Source organism: Prionailurus bengalensis, chromosome X (assembly GCF_016509475.1).
Source record: "Prionailurus bengalensis isolate Pbe53 chromosome X, Fcat_Pben_1.1_paternal_pri, whole genome shotgun sequence".
Classification (NCBI taxonomy): Eukaryota; Metazoa; Chordata; class Mammalia; order Carnivora; family Felidae; genus Prionailurus; species Prionailurus bengalensis.
This window is the reverse complement of record NC_057361.1, coordinates 70,302,985-70,325,322: the sequence shown is the minus strand read 5'-3', so window position 1 is coordinate 70,325,322 and position 22,338 is coordinate 70,302,985. Positions and strand designations below refer to the sequence as shown.

The window sequence follows — 22,338 nt, the reverse complement described above, 5'->3', positions numbered from 1 at the left end:
ACCTCCACACTGCTTTCCAGAGTGGCTGCACCAATTTGCATTCCCACCAACAGTGCAAGAGGGTTCCCGTTTCTCCACATCCTCTCCAGCATCTATAGTCTCCTGATTTGTTCATTTTGGCCACTCTGACTGGCGTGAGGTGATACCTGAGTGTGGTTTTGATTTGTATTTCCCTGATAAGGAGCGACGCTGAACATCTTTTCATGTGCCTGTTGGCCATCCGGATGTCTTCTTTAGAGAAGTGTCTATTCATGTTTTCTGCCCATTTCTTCACTGGGTTATTTGTTTTTCGGGTGTGGAGTTTGGTGAGCTCTTTATAGATTTTGGATACTAGCCCTTTGTCCGATATGTCATTTGTGAATATCTTTTCCCATTCCGTTGGTTGCCTTTTAGTTTTGTTGGTTGTTTCCTTTGCTGTGCAGAAGCTTTTTATCTTCATAAGGTCCCAGTAATTCACTTTTGCTTTTAATTCCCTTGCCTTTGGGGATGTGTCGAGTAAGAGATTGCTACGGCTGAGGTCAGAGAGGTCTTTTCCTGCTTTCTCCTCTAAGGTTTTGATGGTTTCCTGTCTCACATTTAGGTCCTTTATCCATTTTGAGTTTATTTTTGTGAATGGTGTGAGAAAGTGGTCTAGTTTCAACCTTCTGCATGTTGCTGTCCAGTTCTCCCAGCACCATTTGTTAAAGTGGCTGTCTTTTTTCCATTGGATGTTCTTTCCTGCTTTGTCAAAGATGAGTTGGCCATACGTTTGTGGGTCTAGTTCTGGGGTTTCTATTCTATTCCATTGGTCTATGTGTCTGTTTTGGTGCCAATACCATGCTGTCTTGATGATGACAGCTTTGTAGTAGAGGCTAAAGTCTGGGATTGTGATGCCTCCTGCTTTGGTCTTCTTCTTCAAAATTCCTTTGGCTATTCGGGGCCTTTTGTGGTTCCATATGAATTTTAGGATTGCTTGTTCTAGTTTCGAGAAGAATGCTGGTGCAATTTTGATTGGGATTGCATTGAATGTGTAGATAGCTTTGGGTAGTATTGACATTTTGACAATATTTATTTTTCCAATCCATGAGCAGGGAATGTCTTTCCATTTCTTTAAATCTTCTTCAATTTCCTTCAGAAGCTTTCTATAGTTTTCAGCATACAGATCCTTTACATCTTTGGTTAGATTTATTCCTAGGTATTTTATGCTTCTTGGTGCAATTGTGAATGGGATCAGTTTCTTTATTTGTCTTTCTGTTGCTTCATTGTTAGTGTATAAGAATGCAACTGATTTCTGTACATTGATTTTGTATCCTGCAACTTTGCTGAATTCCTGTATCAGTTCTAGCAGACTTTTGGTGGAGTCTCTCGGATTTTCCATGTATAAGATCATGTCATCTGCAAAAAGCGAAAGCTTGACTTCATCTTTGCCAATTTTGATGCCTTTGATTTCCTTTTGTTGTCTGATTGCTGATGCTAGAACTTCCAGCACTATGTTAAACAGCAGCGGTGAGAGTGGGCATCCTTGTCGTGTTCCTGATCTCAGGGAAAAAGCTTTCAGTTTTTCCCCGTTGAGGATGATGTTAGCTGTGGGCTTTTCATAAATGGCTTTTATGATCTTTAAGTATGTTCCTTCTATCAATGACCATTACTTTGAACTCTTTATCAGGCATATTTCTTTTGCTTCATTTAGCTCTTTACTGTGATTGTCTTGTTCTTTCATTTGGGAAATATTCCTCTGACTCCTCATTTCATCCAACTCTGTGTGTATGTTTCTATGTATTAGGTAGAACATCTATATCTTCTGATCTTTCAAGTAGTGGCCTTGTGTAGAAGAGGTCCTGTGGTGCCCTATAGTTCAATTCTCCCATGTCACCAGAACCAGGTGCCCCAGTGGTATCCCCTGTGTGGGTTGCATGCACCTTCCTGTTGTGGCCAAGCATAGTTGCCTTCATCCCAGATAGCTTCTATGACCCACTTTGCCCTCTGTGAGCACACCTTTGAGAGTTCTGGCTGAGGCCAGATAGGACTGGTGGTGGGTGAGGCCATTATTCATTCTATCAGTGTGCTATTAACCTCTCTGCCAAGACCACATACACTGAAGTTCAGGGATCAGTCACTTCCTTGTACATGCAGCTAAGGGGTCTGGCTACAGTAATTGTGGGTGCCTGGTGTGTTGGTTTGTTACCCCCTCCACATGAGTGGAGTCACTTTGTAGTGGCGCTGGTGTGGGCCAAACCTGCAGACCAGGTGTGGTTGGGAGCAGCTTTGGAAGTTGTGCCTGCCGTGGCAGGCAGGTCGGTGTGGTTTGTCAACAGAGAAATTCCAGGGTGAAGCACTTGGTGCTGGCAAAGAAGAAGGAGAGTTTTAGAACTGAGTCCCAAAAGCATTCTTTTATCCGTGTTGAGGTTGAAGAACAGTGGTACCCATATGTGCTTTTCTTCCTAGAGAATCCTTGTGTAGTTTTCTTTTCCTGTAGCACATGTTCTCAGATTATTCAATACATCTCTTTGATGGATACCCCAGGAACTTTTCAAGCTGCACCTCTTATTTCTTGGTGAAGTTATTTATTATTATGGCTCTTTAAAAGAAGGTATTGAGTTTATACTGCCATCTGGCTTTCCTGGTCATGAGCAACCTTGAGTTTTTTACTCTCTTGGTGTAAACCCAGCTAGTTTTCAAAGCCAGAATTTATGGAGATTCCTCTTTCCACTGTAGATCCCCAGTACTAAGGCTGCCTATTGTGTGGTTTGTTCATCTTACTTCTCCTTGCTTGCGAATTCTTTTCTGTTTGTGGTTAGTTACTCTGGGGTTTGGTTCCCAACCACATCTTTACCACTCCTATCATTTTTGATGTAGCAATCTCTTTATGACTAGCTATGGAATATATGTTCTTCAAATCTTTAGGTCATTTTGAGAGTTATTTGCAAAGACGCAGGTATTATCCCAGTGTGTCTGTGGCATGAGGTGAGTGCAGGGTCCTCCTATTCGGTCCTCTATCAAAAGGATATCGATTTTAACTAATTGTCCTGGAACTACTGAATATTCACATGAAAGAAAAAAATTAATCTAAACATGGATCTTTCATTATTCACAAAACTTATCTCAAAATGGATGATATACCTAAAAGTATCTTTAGGAACTCCTAAAGATAACATAAAAGAAAATCTGGGTGACTTTGTATTTGTTGATAACTTTTTAAATACACCAAAGTCAAGTTTGATTACAAAATTGATAAATTGGACTTCATTAAAATTGAAAATTTATAATCTGCAAAAGACATTCTTACCAGAATGAAAATACAAGCCACAAACTGGAAGTATTTTTTTCAAAACATTTTTATGATAAATGTACAAAGGACACTTAAAATCCAACAATAAGAAAATAAACAACCTAATTCAAAATGGACAAACATCTCAATCAATAAAACTAAAAGGCAACTGACAGAATGGGAAAAGATACTTGCAAATGACATATTGGATAAAAAAGTTAGTATCCAAAATCTGTAAAGAATTTACCAAACTCAACACCTGAAAAACAAATAATCCAGGAAAGAAATGGACAGAAGACACGATAGACACTTTTCCAAAGAAGACATCCAGATGGCCAACAGACACATGAAAAGATGCTCAACATCACTCATCATCAGGGAAATACAAATCAAAACCACACTGAGATACCACCTCACATCAGTCAGAGTGGCTAAAATTAACAAGTCAGGACACAACAAATGCTGACAAGGATGTAGAGAAACAGGAACCCTCTTGCACTGTTGGTGGGAATGCAAACTGGTGCAGCCACTCTGGAAAACAGTGTGGTGGTTCCTCAAAAAATTAAAAATAGAACTTCTCTACAACCCAGCCACAGCACTACTGAGAATTTATCCAAAGGATACAGGAGTGCTGATTCATAGGGTGACATGTACCCCCATGCTTATAGCAGCACTTTCAACAATAACCAAATTATGGAAAGAGCCTAAATGTCCATCAGCTAACGAATGGATAAAGAAGATGTGGTTTATATATACAATGGAATACTACGTGGCAATGAGAAAGAATGAAATCATTCCATTTGCAGCAATGTGGATGGAACTGGAGGGTATTTTGCTAAGTGAAATAAGTCAGTCAGAGAAAGCAGATATCATATATTTTTCACTCATATGTGGAACTTGAGAAACTTAACAGAAGACCATGGGCTAATGGAAGAGGAAAAAATGGTTACAGAGAGGGAGGGAGGCAAACAATAAGAGACTCTTAAATACAGAGAAACAACTGAGGGTTGATGGGGAGGTAGGGGAGAGGGGAAAAGGGGTGATAAGCATTGAGGAAGGCACTTGTTGGAATGAGCACCGGGTGTTGTATGTAAGTGAGGAACCACAGTAATCTACCCCCAAAACCTAGAGTACACTGTACACACTGTATGTTAGCCAATTTGACAATAAATTATATTTTTAAAAAATAGACAAACATCTGAACAGACACTCACCAAAGAATTTAATCAGATGACAAATAAGCATATGAAAATATATACAGTATTATATATCATTAGGGAATTGCAAATTAAAAAAAGATAAAATACCACATACATTTATTAGAATAATCAAAATCCAAACCCCCAACAGCACCAAATGCTGGAGAATATGTAAAGCAACAGAAACTCTTACTCATTTCTGATAGAAATGCAAAATGATACATTTGCATGGTCTTTGGAACACATTTTGGGAGTTTCTAAGAAAAGTAAACATAGTCTTAACATATGATACATTAGTTTTGCTGCCTGGTGCTTACCCTGATGAGTTGAAAACTTATGTTCACACAAAAACCCACACATAAATATTTATAACAACTTTATTTAATTACAAAAGAAATTAGAAGCAGCCATGATGTCCTTCAATAGATGAATAAATAAACTGAAATACATTCAGACAATGGAATATTATTCAGCAGTAAAAATAAATAAGATATCAAGCCATGAAAAAAATGGAAAAATCTTAAATGAATATTTCTATGTGAAAGAAGCCAATGTTAAAAGGCTACATAAATGCTGTATCATTCCAAGTATATAATATTCTGGAAAAGGCAAAACACTAGAGAGACAGTACAAAGGTCAGTGTTTTCCAGCGACTTGTGGGGAGAGAGAGAGTTAGGATAAATAGGTGGAACACAGAAATTTTTAGGGCAGTAAAACTAGTATGCTGCACGATAGTTTAATGTTATAAACTGTCATTACATATTTACCAAAACCTATAGAATGTACAACACAAAGAATGAACCCTAATAGAAATTCTGGATTTCACTTGATAGTTTATCAATATTTGCTCATCAATTGTAACAAATCCACTTTATGAATTTTAGAATGATGTTAAATCAGAGGAAATTGACTGGGTGCGTGAAGGGTACATGGCAACTCTTTTTTTGCCTTTTTTTCCCTAGAAATCTAAAACTGATCAAATACTAATGCCTGTTATTTTGTTTTTTGTTTTTTTTTTTTTAATTAATAGATACAGAAAACAGATTGATGGTTGCCCGATCAGTGGCGGGGTCGGGTGGAGTGTGGAGTTGGGGGATGAAAGAAATGTGCCAGGATGGTCAAAAGATACAAATAAGGGGCGCCTGTGTGCCTCAGCCAGTTGAGCATCTGACTTCAGCTCAGGCCATGATCTCATGGTTCATGGGTTCAAGTCTCGCACCTGGCTCTGTGCTGACAGCTCAGAGCCTGGAGCTGGATTCTGATTCTGTGTGTGTCTCTCTCCCTACCCCTCACCCGCTTGCTCTCTCTCTCTCTCTCTCTCTCTCAAAAATAAATAAACACTTTTTGGGGCGCCTGGGTGGCGCAGTTGGTTAAGCGTCCGACTTCAGCCAGGTCATGATCTCGCGGTCCGTGAGTTCGAGCCCCGCGTCGGGCTCTGGGCTGATGGCTCAGAGCCTGGAGCCTGTTTCCCATTCTGTGTCTCCCTCTCTCTCTGCCCCTCCCCCGTTCATGCTCTGTCTCTCTCTGTCCCAAAAATAAATAAACGTTGAAAATAAATAAATAAATAAATAAAGATTGAAAAAAAATTTGTTAAAAAAAATTAAATAAACACTTTTAAAAAAGATAAAAATAAATATTAATTTGAAAATCAATAAAAATATAAGTCCATTGAAAAAAAATCAGTGAAATTGACAAACATCTAGCCAGAGTGGCAAAGAAAAAAGACACAAATTAGTAATATTAGGAATGAAATGGGTAATTCTACATACTTTTAAGATAGAAAAAGGATAAACAGAATTTTTAAAACAACTTTACATGGACAAATTTGACAATTTGGATGAAATGGATTCCTCAAAGGGTATAAATTATCACAACTCACCCAATATGAAATAGACTACTTGAATAGCCCTATAACTATTAAGAGAATCAAATTTGTCATTAAAAACTTCCCTCCAAAAGAAATCTACAAGTGCGCAAAATTTACAGTTAACATCACACTTAATGGTGAAAAATGTAATGCTTTCCTCCTGAGATCAGGAACAAAACAAAATATACACTTTGACCACCTTTATTCAATTTGTACTGGAATTTCTAGCTAATGCAAAAAAATAAGAAAAGGAAATAAAAGTAACATACAATCAATCATCAGTATTGACAATCCGAAAGAATCTACATAAACAGTCTTACAGCTAGTAAGTGAGTTTAACAATGTTTCTGGATACAAGATCAACATACAAAAATCAATTGTGTGCATATATAGGAAAAAGTGAACATATTGAAACTGAAATTAAGCATATAATACCATTCTCAATCAATCAAAATATCAAATATTTAAATATAAATCTAACAAAACATGTATAGGACTTTTATGCTGAAAACTACAAAACATTGATGAAAGAAATCAAAGACGTTCTAAATAAATGGAAAGACATCTGTGTTAATGGACTGAAAGACTCAACAGAGTAAAAATGTAAATTCCTCCAAAATGATATGAAAGTTTAACATAATTCTTACAAAAGTTTCAGCAATATTTTTGATGTAGACAAGAAAATTCTAAAATTCATATGGAAAGGAAATATGTTAATTTAGTTAAAATAATTCTGGAAAAAATACTGAAGTGGAAGAAATTCATCTACCTAAAATCAGGACTTATTGTATAGCTATAGTAATCAAGACTGTGGGGCACCTGAGTGGCTCAGTTGGGTAAGTGTCCGACTTCAGCTCAGGTCATGATCTCACTGTTCATGGATTCAAGCCTATGCTGACAGCTCAGAACATGGAGCCTGCTTCAGATTCTCTCTGCCCCTCCCCCACTCATTCTCTCTCTCTCTCTCTCTCAAAAATAAACATTAAAAAGAAAAGACTGTGTGGTAGTCACAGGAAGATACAAATGCAGGTCAGTGAAAAGGATTAGAAATAGTCCTGCACAAGTATAGCCAGCATAGTTGATTTTTGACGAAGGTGCAAAAGCAATTCAATGGGGAATGTCTTTTGAAAAAATGGTTCTGAAATAATTTGATATCCATATTAAGCACAAATGAACCTTGACTAAAACCTCACACCTTATACAAAAATGAAATCAAAATGGATCACAGATTTAAATGTAAAAAATAAAACTATAAAATAAATTTTAGAAGATAAAATAAGAGGCAATCTTTAGGACCTAGGGCTTGGTGAAGTATTCTTAGAAATGTCACTAAAAGCACAATCCATAAAAGAAAAGAAAAAAAAAAACCAAACAAGAGCTTGGAATTCATCAAAATAAAAAAAAAAACTTTTTTTTATCAAAATACCAGAATAGTGAAAATAAAAGCTACAGACTGGGATAAAATATTGCAAAACCACATTTCTGATAAGAACTCCTACCTAGAAAATATAAAGAACTCTTAAAACTCAACATTAAAAAAAAAGTCAATTAGAAAATGAGCAAAATGCATGAAGAATCATTTCAATGACGAGAGTGTATGGATAGCAAATAAGCACATGAAAAGATTTTCAACATCACTAGGCATTGGGGAAGTCAAATTAAGAACTCAAGGATTGGGGCACCTGGGTGCCTCAGTCGGTTGAGTGTCTGACTTTGGCTCAGGTCATGGTCTCACAGCTTGTGAGTTTGAGCCCCGCATCGGGCTCTGTGCTGACAGCTCAGAGCCTGGAGCCTGCTTCTGATTCTGTGTCTCCCTCTCTCCCTGCCCCCCCCCCCATTCATGCTCTGTCTCTCTCTGTCTCAGAAATAAACATAAAAAAAGTTAAAAAAAAAAAGAACTCAAGGATCTATCACTGCATGCACCAGTGAAAATAGTCTTTTTCATTACTAAGAATACCAGATGCTGGAAAGAATGCCAAAAAAACTGGGTTTTTCATACATTGCTGGGAGAAATGTAAAATGGTACAACTTTTCTGGAAACAATTTGACAGTTTTTCATGAAACTAAACATGCAATTACCATATGGCCAAGCATTTGCATTCTTGAGCATTTGTCCTGGAGAAATGAAAACTTAACATCTGCACAAAAGCTTGTTCGTGACTGTTCATGACTGTTCATGAAGTTTTAAGGGCCCCTAATTGGAAGTAACTTGTGTCCTTTGATGTGGGAATGATTAAACATTGCAAATAAAATGGAAAAAAATTAGTTCATAAATATCATGTAATACAACTTAACAATAAGAAGGAATGGAGTATTGATACATGTAACTTGAAAAAATCTTCAGGGCGCGTGGGTGGCTCAGTCGGTTAAGCTTCTGATTTCTGCTCAGGTTGTGATCTTGCGGTTTGTGGGTTTGAGCCCTGTGTCGGTCTCTGTGCTGACAGCTCCGAGCCTGGGGCCTGCTTTAGATTCTGTGTCTCCCTCTCTCTCTGCTCCTCCACTGCTCACGCTCTATCTCTCTCAAAAATAAATAAGCATTAAGAAAGTTAAAAAAAAAGAAAAAGTCTTCAGAAAATTATGGTGAGTGAAAAAAGCCAACTTCAAAAAATTACATACTATGACTCCATTCATAAAACATTCTTGAAATGACACAAAGATGTGGAAGACAGATTAGTGGTTGACAGTGGTTGGGAATAGTGGATAAAAGAAGAAGAAGAATAGTGTGATAAAGGAACATAGAAGTGTACATACATACTGTGTAATTTCAATTTAATGTTTTAATTATTGTGATACAATTAGGTTAAACATAAATTGGAGAAAGCTGAGTGAATTTACCTCTGCCACTTCCTGTGAATCTAAAAATATTTTACTATAAAAAGTTTTAAAAATTGGTTCTGAGTCCAATGAAATGAAATTTTACAAATTTTGAAATACCCAAGTAGCCATTAAAGAGCTGAAGTTAATAGAAGTTACATTTTCATCAAGGAAGAACAAGGTTGGAAATGGCATATGAACTATAGTTATAACTACCTGTCTGGTCCCTGTAGAAAAGAACTAATTTGTGTTTTGTTTCAAAGACCAAAAACAAAAGTTTGTGAATTTTTCACTAATTTTAAAAGATATAATCATTTATATTAAATAAGTACTTTCTCAAAAAATAACATTGATATTTAATTATCATTTATCAAAATATTAAATATATTTTGTTTAATTTCCCCTCAAGGTTGTTCTGTTTGAATTATGTTTCTTTATAAACATGAATATCTGCTTATAAATGTTTTGTTAGCCCTTTATTCAACATTGTATTTGACATTTTTGTACATTATAGTATGTAAAATCAGTAAAATGACCAATTTCAAAAATGAAAAAAAATAAAGTCTAAAAAAATTGTCCTGCAATAGGCTGCATGTTTCTTGAATGTCTGAATATTTAGATAAATGTTACCTTTCTGCTAATAGTATGTTTAAAATAAAAGCATAATTACTTTTATTTTTGCTTATTGACTAATAATTAAATTTTCTTATTCTAGGTACCTATTTATTTCTAATCATATTTTATGCAGCATCCATTTATTATTGTAATGGCCAAACCTGCTAAAGGTTCTATGTTTACAAAAATTCCTTTTGTATTTCTCTTATAAGACTTGGATTGGGAATAGAAGAAGGAAATATCGTTTAATGGGGATTGAAGTTCCACCTCCAAGAGGAGGCCCTGCTGATTTTTCTGAGCAGCCTGAGTCTGGTTCTTTGTCTGCACTCACATCAGGAGAGGAAGCTGGTCCAGAAGTAGGGGAGGATAATGACAGAAATGATCAAGTATCCATCTGTTTGTCTGAAGGAAGCTCTCAAGGTATTTTATATGCTGCACTTCCTAATAATAGCCTTTGTAACTTTGATGGATTTTTAACTTGCTTTTCAGCTAATTGCATTTCACATCTAAAGTTCTCAAAACATTTGGTCAAACGTTTGAAAATAAATTGATTTATTTTGATTTATTTTTATTTTATTGATATGTATATACACATATATACATAATGAAATGATTACTGCAGTCAAAATAATTAACATATCCATCTCCTCACATAGCTACCATTTATGTATATGGTAAGAACACCTGAAATCTACTCTTAGCAAATTTCTAGAATGCAATATAGAATTGTTAACTGTAATAATCATATGAATTAGATCTCTAGACTTATTCATCCTACATAATTGCAAATTTGTATCCTTTGACCAAATTCCCCCATTTTCCTGATCTCCCCACCATGGTAACTACCATTCTGTTCTCTGCTTCATTTGACTTTTTATGATTCCATGTATAAGTGAGATCATGCAGTATTTTTATTTCTGTGCCTGGCTTATTTCAGCTAACATAATGTCCTCCAGGTTCATTCTTCATGCATTATATATACAGTATATAAAATCTCAGTTATGTGGGGAATCTAAATATAATATTATATAATCTCAATTTCTTTATTTATTCATCTGTCAACAATTAGGCTGTTTTCATATTTTGACTACTATAAGTAATGCTGCAAAAAATGTGGAGCAAAGATAACTCTTAGAGATACTGATTTTATTTATTTCGGTTATATATCCAGAAGAGGGATTACTGGATCATGTGGTAGTTATATTTTTACGTTTTTAATGAACCTACATACTCTTTTCCATAATGACTATACCAATTTGCATTCTGACCAATGATGTACAAAGGTTCTCTTTCCTCTATATCCTCACCAACACTCTTTGTCTTTTATGTTTTTTATTTTATTCTTAATGCCTCCACCTAAAGAGTCTCCCACACTGAGTCATCACAAGGAACACTTATGTACCACAATAACGATCTCTCACATTTAGAAATATTGTTTATTACAACAATCCATAATTATAATTAAGTACATGATTGTTTTTATTTTATTGAAACTCTAACCAATTTAGCTTTGAATGTTATAAATGTATTATTATAAAAAAGGATATGGTATAATATGATATGCACCAGGGTAGTAGTCAGGCAACCTCAGTATAAGTCCTGGATCTTCCACTAGCTGATTATGTGACTTCAGGTAAAACATTTAATTCATGGGGCTTTAGTTACACATCTGTAAAATAAAGGAATTAGCCTGGGTCATTTCTATAACATTTCTTAGTTTTTCCCTAATGAGAATTCAAATAATTGGATGTACTTTTTCAATGAACACTTATATTGAGGTTTAATTTACATATCATAAAATTCATTGATTGTAGATGTAGAATTCAATGAGTTTTAGGAAATTATATAGAGTATGCAACTATCACCATCACTAAAATCCAACTTTAGAATATTTTCACCACTTCAAAAAATTTCTTTGAGCCCACTTGTAATCAATCCTCATTCCCACTTCCAAACCCAGGCAACCACAGATCTGCTTTCTGATAATATGAACTTGTCTTTTCTGAGTATCTCACATAAAAGCAATCATACAATATATAGTATTTTTGCATCTGAGAGAAACAAAGGGAGAGAGAATCTTGCAATGGCCCATTTTGTTTGTTTCTATTTTACTGGATCAGAATATTAACAATACAGTTTCCAGTTTAATTTTTGCCTTTTAAATTTGATTATGGACTTTCTCATGCCAGAACTTTTGCTTGTAATATTTATGTTGCCGAATATATCAGTCCTTTTCTTTATGATTTCTGACTTTGGTATTAAGATTACAAAGTTCTTCATTGTACCACAATTATGTAAACATAACCCTATATATCATCTTATATCTTATGGTTTCATTTTTACAACTTGATATTTATTCTGCATAGAATTTATTTTTACTTAATATTTGTGAGGAAAATACCTAATTTTATTTTTCCAAATGGTTAACCAGTTGCCCATTTTACTAGTGAGTTTCCAGCATTTTACTAGTGAGTTTACTTGTAGCTTTTTATCAAGCTTTATACATACACATGCACACACACACACACACACACATACACACATATATGTATCTATATATATTTTGGATTTTCTACTTTGTTACATTGATCTGATTGTTTATGATTTTGGCTTTATAAAATATCTAAATATCTGGTAGGACTCTGATTACTCTTCTTAGTTCTTGCAGCACAGATTATTCTAGATTAATTTTAGAATTGCTTAATCATACCTTTCCCCAATCCTTCTTGCCAAATATCATTTAAGCTTTTTTATTGGTACTGAATTAAATGGATAGTAAAATGTGGAAAGATAGAAACAGTTTTCCATGTGTTGAGTTTTAGATGATGTCAGGATATCAATGTGGAGCTGTCCAGCAGACCAATGGATAATGTGGGTCTGAAACTCAGAAAAAGAGTTAAGATATGAAAAGAAATATAGGAGCTACTCACATTGAGGCTGAACAAAAGTCTAGCCATAGAAATAGAAGATTTAGTTAAGTGAGAAAATGGAAGACAAGAAAGGAAGATAGACAAGGGCTGTATGTTAAGAAATATCCAGATTTGGGAGCTAGGGGAGAAAGGGAAGCAATGAAAGAACATTCAGATATAGGAGAAACAGGATATTATGATATTATTAAAACCAACGAAAGAGAGAGATTTCAGAAGAAAGAAGTGTCATTATATCAATCATCTTTTGGAAGGTGAGTAGAAAGTCCTCTCATATGAGGCATTTAAAATGGTCAAAGGTATATAAGTGGACAATATAATGGTAGTACCAGAGGATGGGGAGAGGAATATGAGGAGTTGTTGTTCAATGAATATAAAGTTACAGTTATACAACTGGAGTATAACTGTTGAAAAACATATTGCATATAGTTAGCAATAAGGGGCTATAGACTTAAAAAAAGAAAACTTAACAGGGTAAATCATTAAGTTGTTCTTACCAAAAAAAAGAGGGACACAAGAAAACTTTTGAAGGTGATATATATGTTCATTACCTGGATTGTGGTGATGGTAACATGAGTACTGATATGTTCAAACTCACCAAATTGTTTATATTTTTTATGTGCATTTTATGTACACCAATTACACCTTAATAAAGCAGAAATATTAAAATAAACTTTAGAAACAATGAGAAACCATTGAATTGGGTGCTTAAGGGCTTCTTTCAAAAGCAATGTGTGTTGCGAGGGGTAGGCAAACAGATTGCATTAGGTTGAATAATGAAAGGGGTATTAAAGCTCTTGGTATTGCCAGGGCCATGTATTTTAATACGAAGTCTTTGAAAAGATGTGTGAATATTCAACTGCTCTCTCTCTCTCTCTCTCTCTCCCCTCCCCTTTTCTCTCTCTCTGTGTCTTTACCAACATTTACTGTTGGCTTTGATGAAGATGATAACAGGATTTAGTGTACAGAAAACTGTGAAGCAAGAAAAAGGAGAAGATGTTGCATCTTTTCCAAGTCCCTTATTTATAATCTAGTTGGTCCATTAAACCAAAAATGGACCAACTTCTATTAGTCTGCTACCAAAGACTATTAGTCTTTACTAAATTGTATGTGCCTGGTAATACTTGAATGATTTCAGTGATTTAGGAATAGATATTTATTTATTTATTTTAATATATGAAATTTATTGTCACATTGGTTTCCATACAACACCCAGTGCTCACCCCAAAAGGTGCCCTCCTCAATACCCATCACCCACCCTCCCTGCCCTCCCACCCCCATCAGCCCTCAGTTTGTTCTCAGTTTTTAAGAGTCTCTTATGCTTTGGCTCTCTCCCACTCTAACCTGTTTTGTTTTTCCTTCCCCTCCCCCATGGGTAGAGAATGATGACAGGCAGCTATTTGAAAGATAATGGGGATTTGTGTGTTTCTATGGGTGGGTGGGAGAACTATGAGGAAATATTCTTTTTTTTTAATGTTTTTTGTTGAGAGAGAGACAGAAAGAGAGACAGAGAGAGAGAGAGAGAAAATGCAAATAGGGGAAGGGCAGAGAGAGAAGGAAACGGTATCCTAAGCTGCTTCTGTGCTGCCAGCAGAGAGCCCAATGCCAGGCTCAAACTCAGGAACCATGAGATCATGAGCTGAGCCTAAATCGAATGCTTAACCAAGTCTGCCAACCAGGCGCCCCGGGAAATATTCTAATAAAAGCAAATTACCTAAGCCCCTGAAAGGGAGTTTCAATCCACTACTTCCACTTCCCCACCGAAAAGGGAATTTTTAAAAAAATAAGTAGTTAATATGGGAAAAATGATTTAATTTTAAGGTTTCTAATGGTCCACTGCTCCTACACTGACATCCTTTGTCATTTAATAGTGTGTTCTCTAGACAGGTGACATAGTAATTAAGGCCTAATGAAAAAGAAGAGAGAAAGAATTTAATGCATGAATCAAAAAACACTTGATGGGAAGTGATATTACCTAGAGTCCCTTCAGAGGCTTACTTTTTACAGATGCATAGTAACCTTTTCATTCTCATCAGAAATTGGAGCAGAAAAGCAGAAAATAGTCTTAAAATACTAAGAGAGCCTTTTTGCTCACTATTTCCAATGAGTTCTGTCTTCCAAATGTCTAAGAAAAAGAAAAATGTCTTTAAAGCAGGGCTTACAGGGGTGTGGGCAAGATGGCGGCTTAGGAGGACGCTGGGCTCACCGCACATCCTGCTGATCACTTAGATTCCATCTACACCTGCCTTAATAACCCAGAAAACCACCAGAGGATTAGCAGAACGGAGTCGCCGGAGCCAAACGCAGACGAAAGGCCCACAGAAGAGGGTAGGAAGGGCGGCGAGGCGGTGCGCGCTCCACGGACTGGCGGGAGGGAGCCGGGGCGGAGGGGCGGCTCGCCGGCCAAGCAGAGCCCCCGAGTCTGGCTGGCAAAAGCGGAGGGGCCTGACGGACTGTGTTCCCACAACAAGCGCGACTTAGCGTCTGGGAGGTCATAAGTTAACAGCTCTGCTCAGAAAGGGGGAAGGCTGGAGGACAAAGGGAGGGAGAGCTGCTGAGCCCCCTGACAACAGAGCTCAGTTTGGTGGGGAACAAAGGCGCTCGCCAGCGCCATCTCCCACACCCATCCCCCAGCCGAAATCCCAAAGGGAACCGGTTCCTGCCAGGGAAATTGCTCGCTCCTCACAAACACCCAACTCTGCGCTTCTGCGGAGCCAAACCTCCGGCAGCGGATCTGACTCCCTCCCGCTGCCACAGGGCCCCTCCTGAAGTGGATCACCTAAGGAGAAGCGATCTAAGCCTGCCCCTCCTGCCCCCGAGCACCTTGCCTACCCACCCCAGCTAATACGCCAGATCCCCAGCATCACAAGCCTGGCAGGGAGCAAGTAGCCCAGACGAGCCACACCACCCCACAGTGAATCCCACCCCTAGGAGAGGGGAAGAGAAGGCACACACCAGTCTGACTGTGGCCCCAGCAGTGGGCTGGGGGCAGACATCAGGTGTGACTGCAGCCCTGCCCACCAACTCCAGTTATACACCATAGCACAGGGGAGTGCCCTGCAGGTCCTCACCATGCCAGGGACTATCCAAAATGACCAAGCGGAAGAATTCCCCTCAGAAGAATCTCCAGGAAATAACAACAGCTAATGAGCTGATCAAAAAGGATTTAAATAACATAACAGAAAGTGAATTTAGAATAATAGTCATAAAATTAATCGCTGGGCTTGAAAACAGTATACAGGACAGCAGAGAATCTCTTGCTACAGAGATCAAGGGACTAAGGAACAGTCACGAGGAGCTGAAAAACGCTTTAAACGAAATGCATAACAAAATGGAAACCACCACGTCTCCGCTTGAAGAGGCAGAGGAGAGAATAGGTGAACTAGAAGATAAAGTTATGGAAAAAGAGGAAGCTGAGAAAAAGCGAGATAAAAAAATCCAGGAGTATGAGGGGAAAATTAGAGAACTAAGTGATACACTAAAAAGAAATGATATACGCATAATTGGTATCCCAGAGGAGGAAGACAGAGGGAAAGGTGCTGAAGGGGTACTTGAAGAAATAATAGCTGAGAACTTCCCTGAACTGGGGAAGGAAAAAGGCATTGAAATCCAAGAGGCACAGAGAACTCCCTTCAGACGTAACTTGAATCGATCTTCTGCATGACATATCATAGTGAAACTGGCAAAATACAAGGATAAAGAGAAAATTCTGAAAGCAGCAAGGGGTAAACGTGCCCTCACATATAAAGGGAGACCTATAAGACTCGTGACTGATCTCTCTTTTGAAACTTGGCAGGCCAGAAAGAATTGGCACGAGATTTTCAGGGTGCTAGACAGAAAAAATATGCAGCCAAGAATCCTTTATCCAGCAAGTCTGTCATTTAGAATAGAAGGAGAGATAAAGGTCTTCCCAAACAAACAAAAACTGAAGGAATTTGTCACCACTAAACCAGCCCTACAAGAGATCCTAAGGGGGACCCTGTGAGACAAAGTCCCAGAGACATCACTACAAGCAAAAAACATACAGACATCACAATGACTCTAAACCCGTATCTTTCTATAATAACACTGAATGTAAATGGATTAAATGTGCCAACCAAAAGACATAGGGTATGAGAATGGATAAAAAAACAAGACCCATCTATTTGCTGTCTACAAGAGACTCATTTTAGACCTGAGGACACCTTCAGATTGAGAGTGAGGGGATGGAGAACTATTTATCATGCGACTGGAAGCCAAAAGAAAGCTGGAGTAGCCATACTTATATCAGACAAACTAGACTTTAAATTAAAGGCTTTAACAAGAGATGAAGAAGGACATTATATAATAGTTACAGGGTCTATCCATCAGGAAGAGCTAACAATTATAAATGTCTATGCACCGAATACCGGAGCCCCCAAATATATAAAACAATTACTCGTAAACATAAGCAACCTTATTGATAAGAATGTGGTAATTGCAGGGGACTTTAACACACCACTTACAGAAATGGATAGATCATCAGGACACACGGTCAATAAAGAAAAAGGGCCCTGAATGACACATTGGATCAGATGGACTTGACAGATATATTTAGAACTCTGCATCCCAAAGCAACAGAATAGACTTTCTTCTCGAGTGCACATGGAACATTCTCCAAGATAGATCATATACTGGGTCACAAAACAGCCCTTCATAAGTTTGCAAGAATTGAAATTATACCATGCTTACTATCAGACCACAATGCTATGAAGCTTGAAATCAACCACAGAAAAAAGTCTGGAAAACCTCCAAAAGCATGGAGGTTAAAGAACACCCTACTAACGAATGAGTGGGTCAACCAGGCAATTAGAGAAGAAATTAAAAAATATATGGAAACAAACGAAAATGAAAATACAACAATCCAAACGCTTTGGGACGCAGCAAAGGCAGTCCTGAGAGGAAAATACATTGCAATCCAGGTCTATCTCAAGAAACAAGAAAAATCCCAAATACAAAATCTAACAGCACACCTAAAGGAACTCGAAGCAGAACAGCAAAGGCAGCCTAAACCCAGCAGAAGAAGAGAAATAATAAAGATCAGAGCAGAAATAAACAATATAGAATCTAAAAAAACTGTAGAGCAGATCAACGAAACCAAGAGTTGGTTTTTTGAAAAAATAAACAAAATTGACAAACCTCTAGCCAGGCTTCTCAAAAAGAAAAGGGAGATGACCCAAATATATAAAATCATGAATGAAAATGGAATTATGACAACCAATCCCTCAGAGATACAAACAATTATCAGGGAATACTATGAAAAATTATATGCCAACAAATTGGACAACCTGGAAGAAATGGACAAATTCCTGAACACCCACACTCTTCCAAAACTCAATCAGGAGGAAGCAGAAAGCTTGAACAGACCCATAACCAGCGAAGAAATTGAATCGGTTATCAAAAATCTCCCAACAAAGAAGAGTCCAGGACCAGATGGCTTCCCAGGGGAGTTCTACCAGACGTTTAAAGCACAGTTAATACCTATCCTTCTCAAGCTATTCCAAGAAATAGAAAGGGAAGGAAAACTCCCAGACTCATTCTATGAAGCCAGTATTACTTTGATTCCTAAACCAGACAGAGACCCAGTAAAAAAAGAGAACTACAGGCCAATATCCCTGATGAATATGGATGAAAAAATTCTCAATAAGATACTCGCAAATCGAATTCAATGGGATATAAAAAGAATTATTCACCATGCTCAAGTGGGATTCATTCCTGGGATGCAGGGCTGGTTCAACATTCACAAATCAATCAACGTGATACATCACATTAACAAAAAAAAAAAAGAGAAGAACCATATGATCCTGTCAATCGATGCAGAAAAGGCCTTCGACAAAATCCAGCACCCTTTCTTAATAAAAACCCTTGAGAAAGTCGGGATAGAAGGAACATACTTAAAGATCATAAAAGCCATTTATGAAAAGCCCACAGCTAACATCATCCTCAACGGGGAAAAACTGAAAGCTTTTTCCCTGAGATCAGGAACACGACAAGGATGCCCACTCTCACCGCTGCTGTTTAACATAGTGCTGGAAGTTCTAGCATCAGCAATCAGACAACAAAAGGAAATCAAAGGCATCAAAATTGGCAAAGAGGAAGTCAAGCTTTCGCTTTTTGCAGATGACATGATATTATACATGGAAGATCCGACAGACTCCACCAAAAGTCTGCTAGAACTGATACATGAATTCAGCAAAGTTGCAGGATACAAAATCAATGTACAGAAATCAGTTGCATTCTTATACACTAACAATGAAGCAACAGAAAGACAAATAAAGAAACTGATCCCATTCACCAAGAAGCATAAAATACCTAGGAATAAATCTAACCAAAGATGTAAAGGATCTGTATGCTGAAAACTATAGAAAGCTTCTGAAGGAAATTGAAGAAGATTTAAAGAAATGGAAAGACATTCCCTGCTCATGGATTGGAAAAATAAATATTGTCAAAATGTCAATACTAGCCAAAGCTATCTACACATTCAATGCAATCCCAATCAAAATTGCACCAGCATTCTTCTCGAAACTAGAACAAGCCATCCTAAAATTCATATGGAACCACAAAAGGCCCCGAATAGCCAAAGGAATTTTGAAGAAGAAGACCAAAGCAGGAGGCATCACAATCCCAGACTTTAGCCTCTACTACAAAGCTGTCATCATCAAGACAGCATGGTATTGGCACAAACACAGACACACAGACCAATGGAATAGAATAGAAACCCCAGAACTAGACCCACAAACGTATGGCCAACTCATCTTTGACAAAGCAGGAAAGAACATCCAATGGAAAAAAGACAGCCTCTTTAACAAATGGTGCTGGGAGAACTGGACAGCAACATGCAGAAGGTTGAAAGTAGACCACTTTCTCACACCATTCACAAAAATAAACTCAAAATGGATAAAGGACCTAAATGTGAGACAGGAAACCATCAAAACCTTAGAGGAGAAAGCAGGAAAAGACCTCTGTGACCTCAGCCGTAGCAATCTCTTACTCAACACATCCCCAAAGGCAAGGGAATTAAAAGCAAAAGTGAATTACTGGGACCTTATGAAGATCAAAAGCTTCTGCACAGCAAAGGAAACAACCAACAAAACTAAAAGGCAACCAACGGAATGGGAAAAGATATTCGCAAATGACATATCGGACAAAGGGCTAGTATCCAAAATCTATAAAGAGCTCACCAAACTCCACACCCGAAAAACAAATAACCCAGTGAAGAAATGGGCAGAAAACATGAATAGACACTTCTCTAAAGAAGACATCCGGATGGCCAACAGGCACATGAAAAGATGTTCAGCGTCGCTCCTCATCAGGGAAATACAAATCAAAACCACACTCAGGTATCACCTCACGCCAGTCAGAATGGCCAAAATGAACAAATCAGGAGACTATAGATGCTGGAGAGGATGTGGAGAAACGGGAACCCTCTTGCACTGTTGGTGGGAATGCAAATTGGTGCAGCCGCTCTGGAAAGCAGTGTGGAGGTTCCTCAGAAAATTAAAAATAGACCTACCCTATGACCCAGCAATAGCACTGCTAGGAATTTACCCAAGGGATACAGGAGTACTGATGCATAGGGCCACTTGTACCCCAATGTTCATAGCAGCACTCTCAACAATAGCCAAATTATGGAAAGAGCCTAAATGTCCATCAACTGATGAATGGATAAAGAAATTGTGGTTTATATACACAATGGAATATTACGTGGCAATGAGAAAAAACGAAATATGGCCTTTTGTAGCAACATGGATGGAACTGGAGAGTGTGATGCTAAGTGAAATAAGCCATCCAGAGAAAGACAGATACCATATGGTTTCACTCTTATGTGGATCCTGAGAAATTTAACAGGAACCCATGGGGGAGGGGAAGGAAAAAAAAAAGACGTTAGAATGGGAGAGAGCCAAAGCATCAGAGACTGTTAAAAACTGAGAACAAACTGAGGGTTGATGGGGGGTGGGAGGGAGGAGAGGGTGGGTGATGGGTATTGAGGAGGGCACCTTTTGTGATGAGCACTGGGTGTTGTATGGAAACCAATTTGTCAATAAATTTCATAAAAAAAAGAAATATAAAAAAAAGCAGGGCTTACATTTTATGTGTTAAAAATCAATTAAAAATTATGTTAAATTTTCCTAGAAAACACTCTACAAGCTAAAAGAATCATTACATTTTTCAAGCACAATAAAAGGCAGGTTTAGCCAAAATCACCAAAAAGTGCTTGCTGACCTTTTAGCAGTTTCAGTTCCATTTTTTTTTTATTTTCTGAGAGAATAGGTATTTCCCTGATATAGAGCTTTTGACTTACCTCTAGCTTCCACCTTTTATCTCCCACCCTCACCTCTCCCATTTTTTTTTCTTTCCCTGTGTGGAAGTTAAGAGAAAAGAGATGTGGTAAAGCTACCTGCAAACTCTAGAAAAAGTAATAGATGACTCAGCTCCTTAAAGTTCTGTGTCTACTAAAATATATGTATGGTTGAGCAATTTTAAAGATTTATACTATCCTGATAATCAAATTGTTTAAAGTATGACAAAGGTTAACATCTATAATGTTAAATATTTTAACAAATCTTCTTAGCTATATCTATTATATGTATATGCATATAAAATATAATTCTGCATAATTACATAGTGTGAGTGTATCCCTAATATATAGAATGCCCTCTAGAATTTTCACTGGTTAATAACTTTGCTTATTTATTTATTTTCCAATTTGCAGAGCTGCTTTTCCTGAGGAATAAGCAGTCACATCAAGTGTATTTAACTTTCAAACTTTCAATAATGTGGAAGCTATCTCTAAAATAGAAAACATGCCTTAATTAGCTGCATCACTTCATACCTTTTTATTTTAGAAATCCTCCAAATAGTTTTTATTTACATCTTATAAAATAATCAAACCTTGTATGAATATGTTGCCAGTAAAGCAAAGCTGTGTATAAAGTTATGAGCAATTAAGAACCGAAATATAAGGCAAGCCTATAAGGAATGATACCAATAATGATCTTACTGATGATTGCTGTAACTTCTATTCTGGCAGCATTAGTACTAATATCAGCTCTGCAGCTAAACCTGATGACAACTCCCCCACTTCATTTCATTTAGTGGCTAATTACATATGACATGAAATATCTAAGTAATGAATAAAGTCTCCTCCATATAAGCATCATTCTTTTACTAAAAAATGAAATTGAGGGGCACATGGGTGGCTCAGTCTGTTAAGCATCTGACTTTTTTTAGTTTATTATTTATTTATTTTCAGAAAAAGAGAGAGTGGGAGAGCAAGCACACATAAGTGGGGGAGGAACAGAGAGAGAGAGAGAGAGAGAGGGAATCCCAAGCAGGCTCCACAATGTCAGCACAGAGCCTGATGTGGGGCTTAAACTCATGAACCATGAAATCATAACCTCAAGCATCCAACTACTGGTTTTGCTTCAGGTCATAATCTCACAGTTCATGGGATTAAGCCCTGCATTGGGCTCCACACTGATAGCAGTGTGCTTGGAACTCTCTCTCTCTCTCTCTCTCTCTCTCTCTGCCTCTCCCCTGCTCATGCTCTCTCTCTAAAAATAAATAAATAAACTTAAAAAAACTAAATTTAATTTTTGGTGTTCAATAGATGCAGAAAAAGCATTTGACAAAATGCACCATCCATTCATG

At 37.3% G+C, this 22,338-nt stretch overlaps 1 protein-coding gene across 1 annotated transcript in view; it reads left to right on the top strand.

The window, feature by feature from the left end:
- The window catches only part of HDX (highly divergent homeobox), a 195,185-nt gene that overhangs the window by 136,802 nt on the left and 36,045 nt on the right, over window positions 1–22,338 (top strand). Inside the window, exon 6 of the mRNA XM_043569679.1 lies at window positions 9,955–10,162. Coding sequence (XP_043425614.1) covers window positions 9,955–10,162 — 208 coding nt within the window. The remainder of the gene's footprint in view (window positions 1–9,954; window positions 10,163–22,338) is intronic.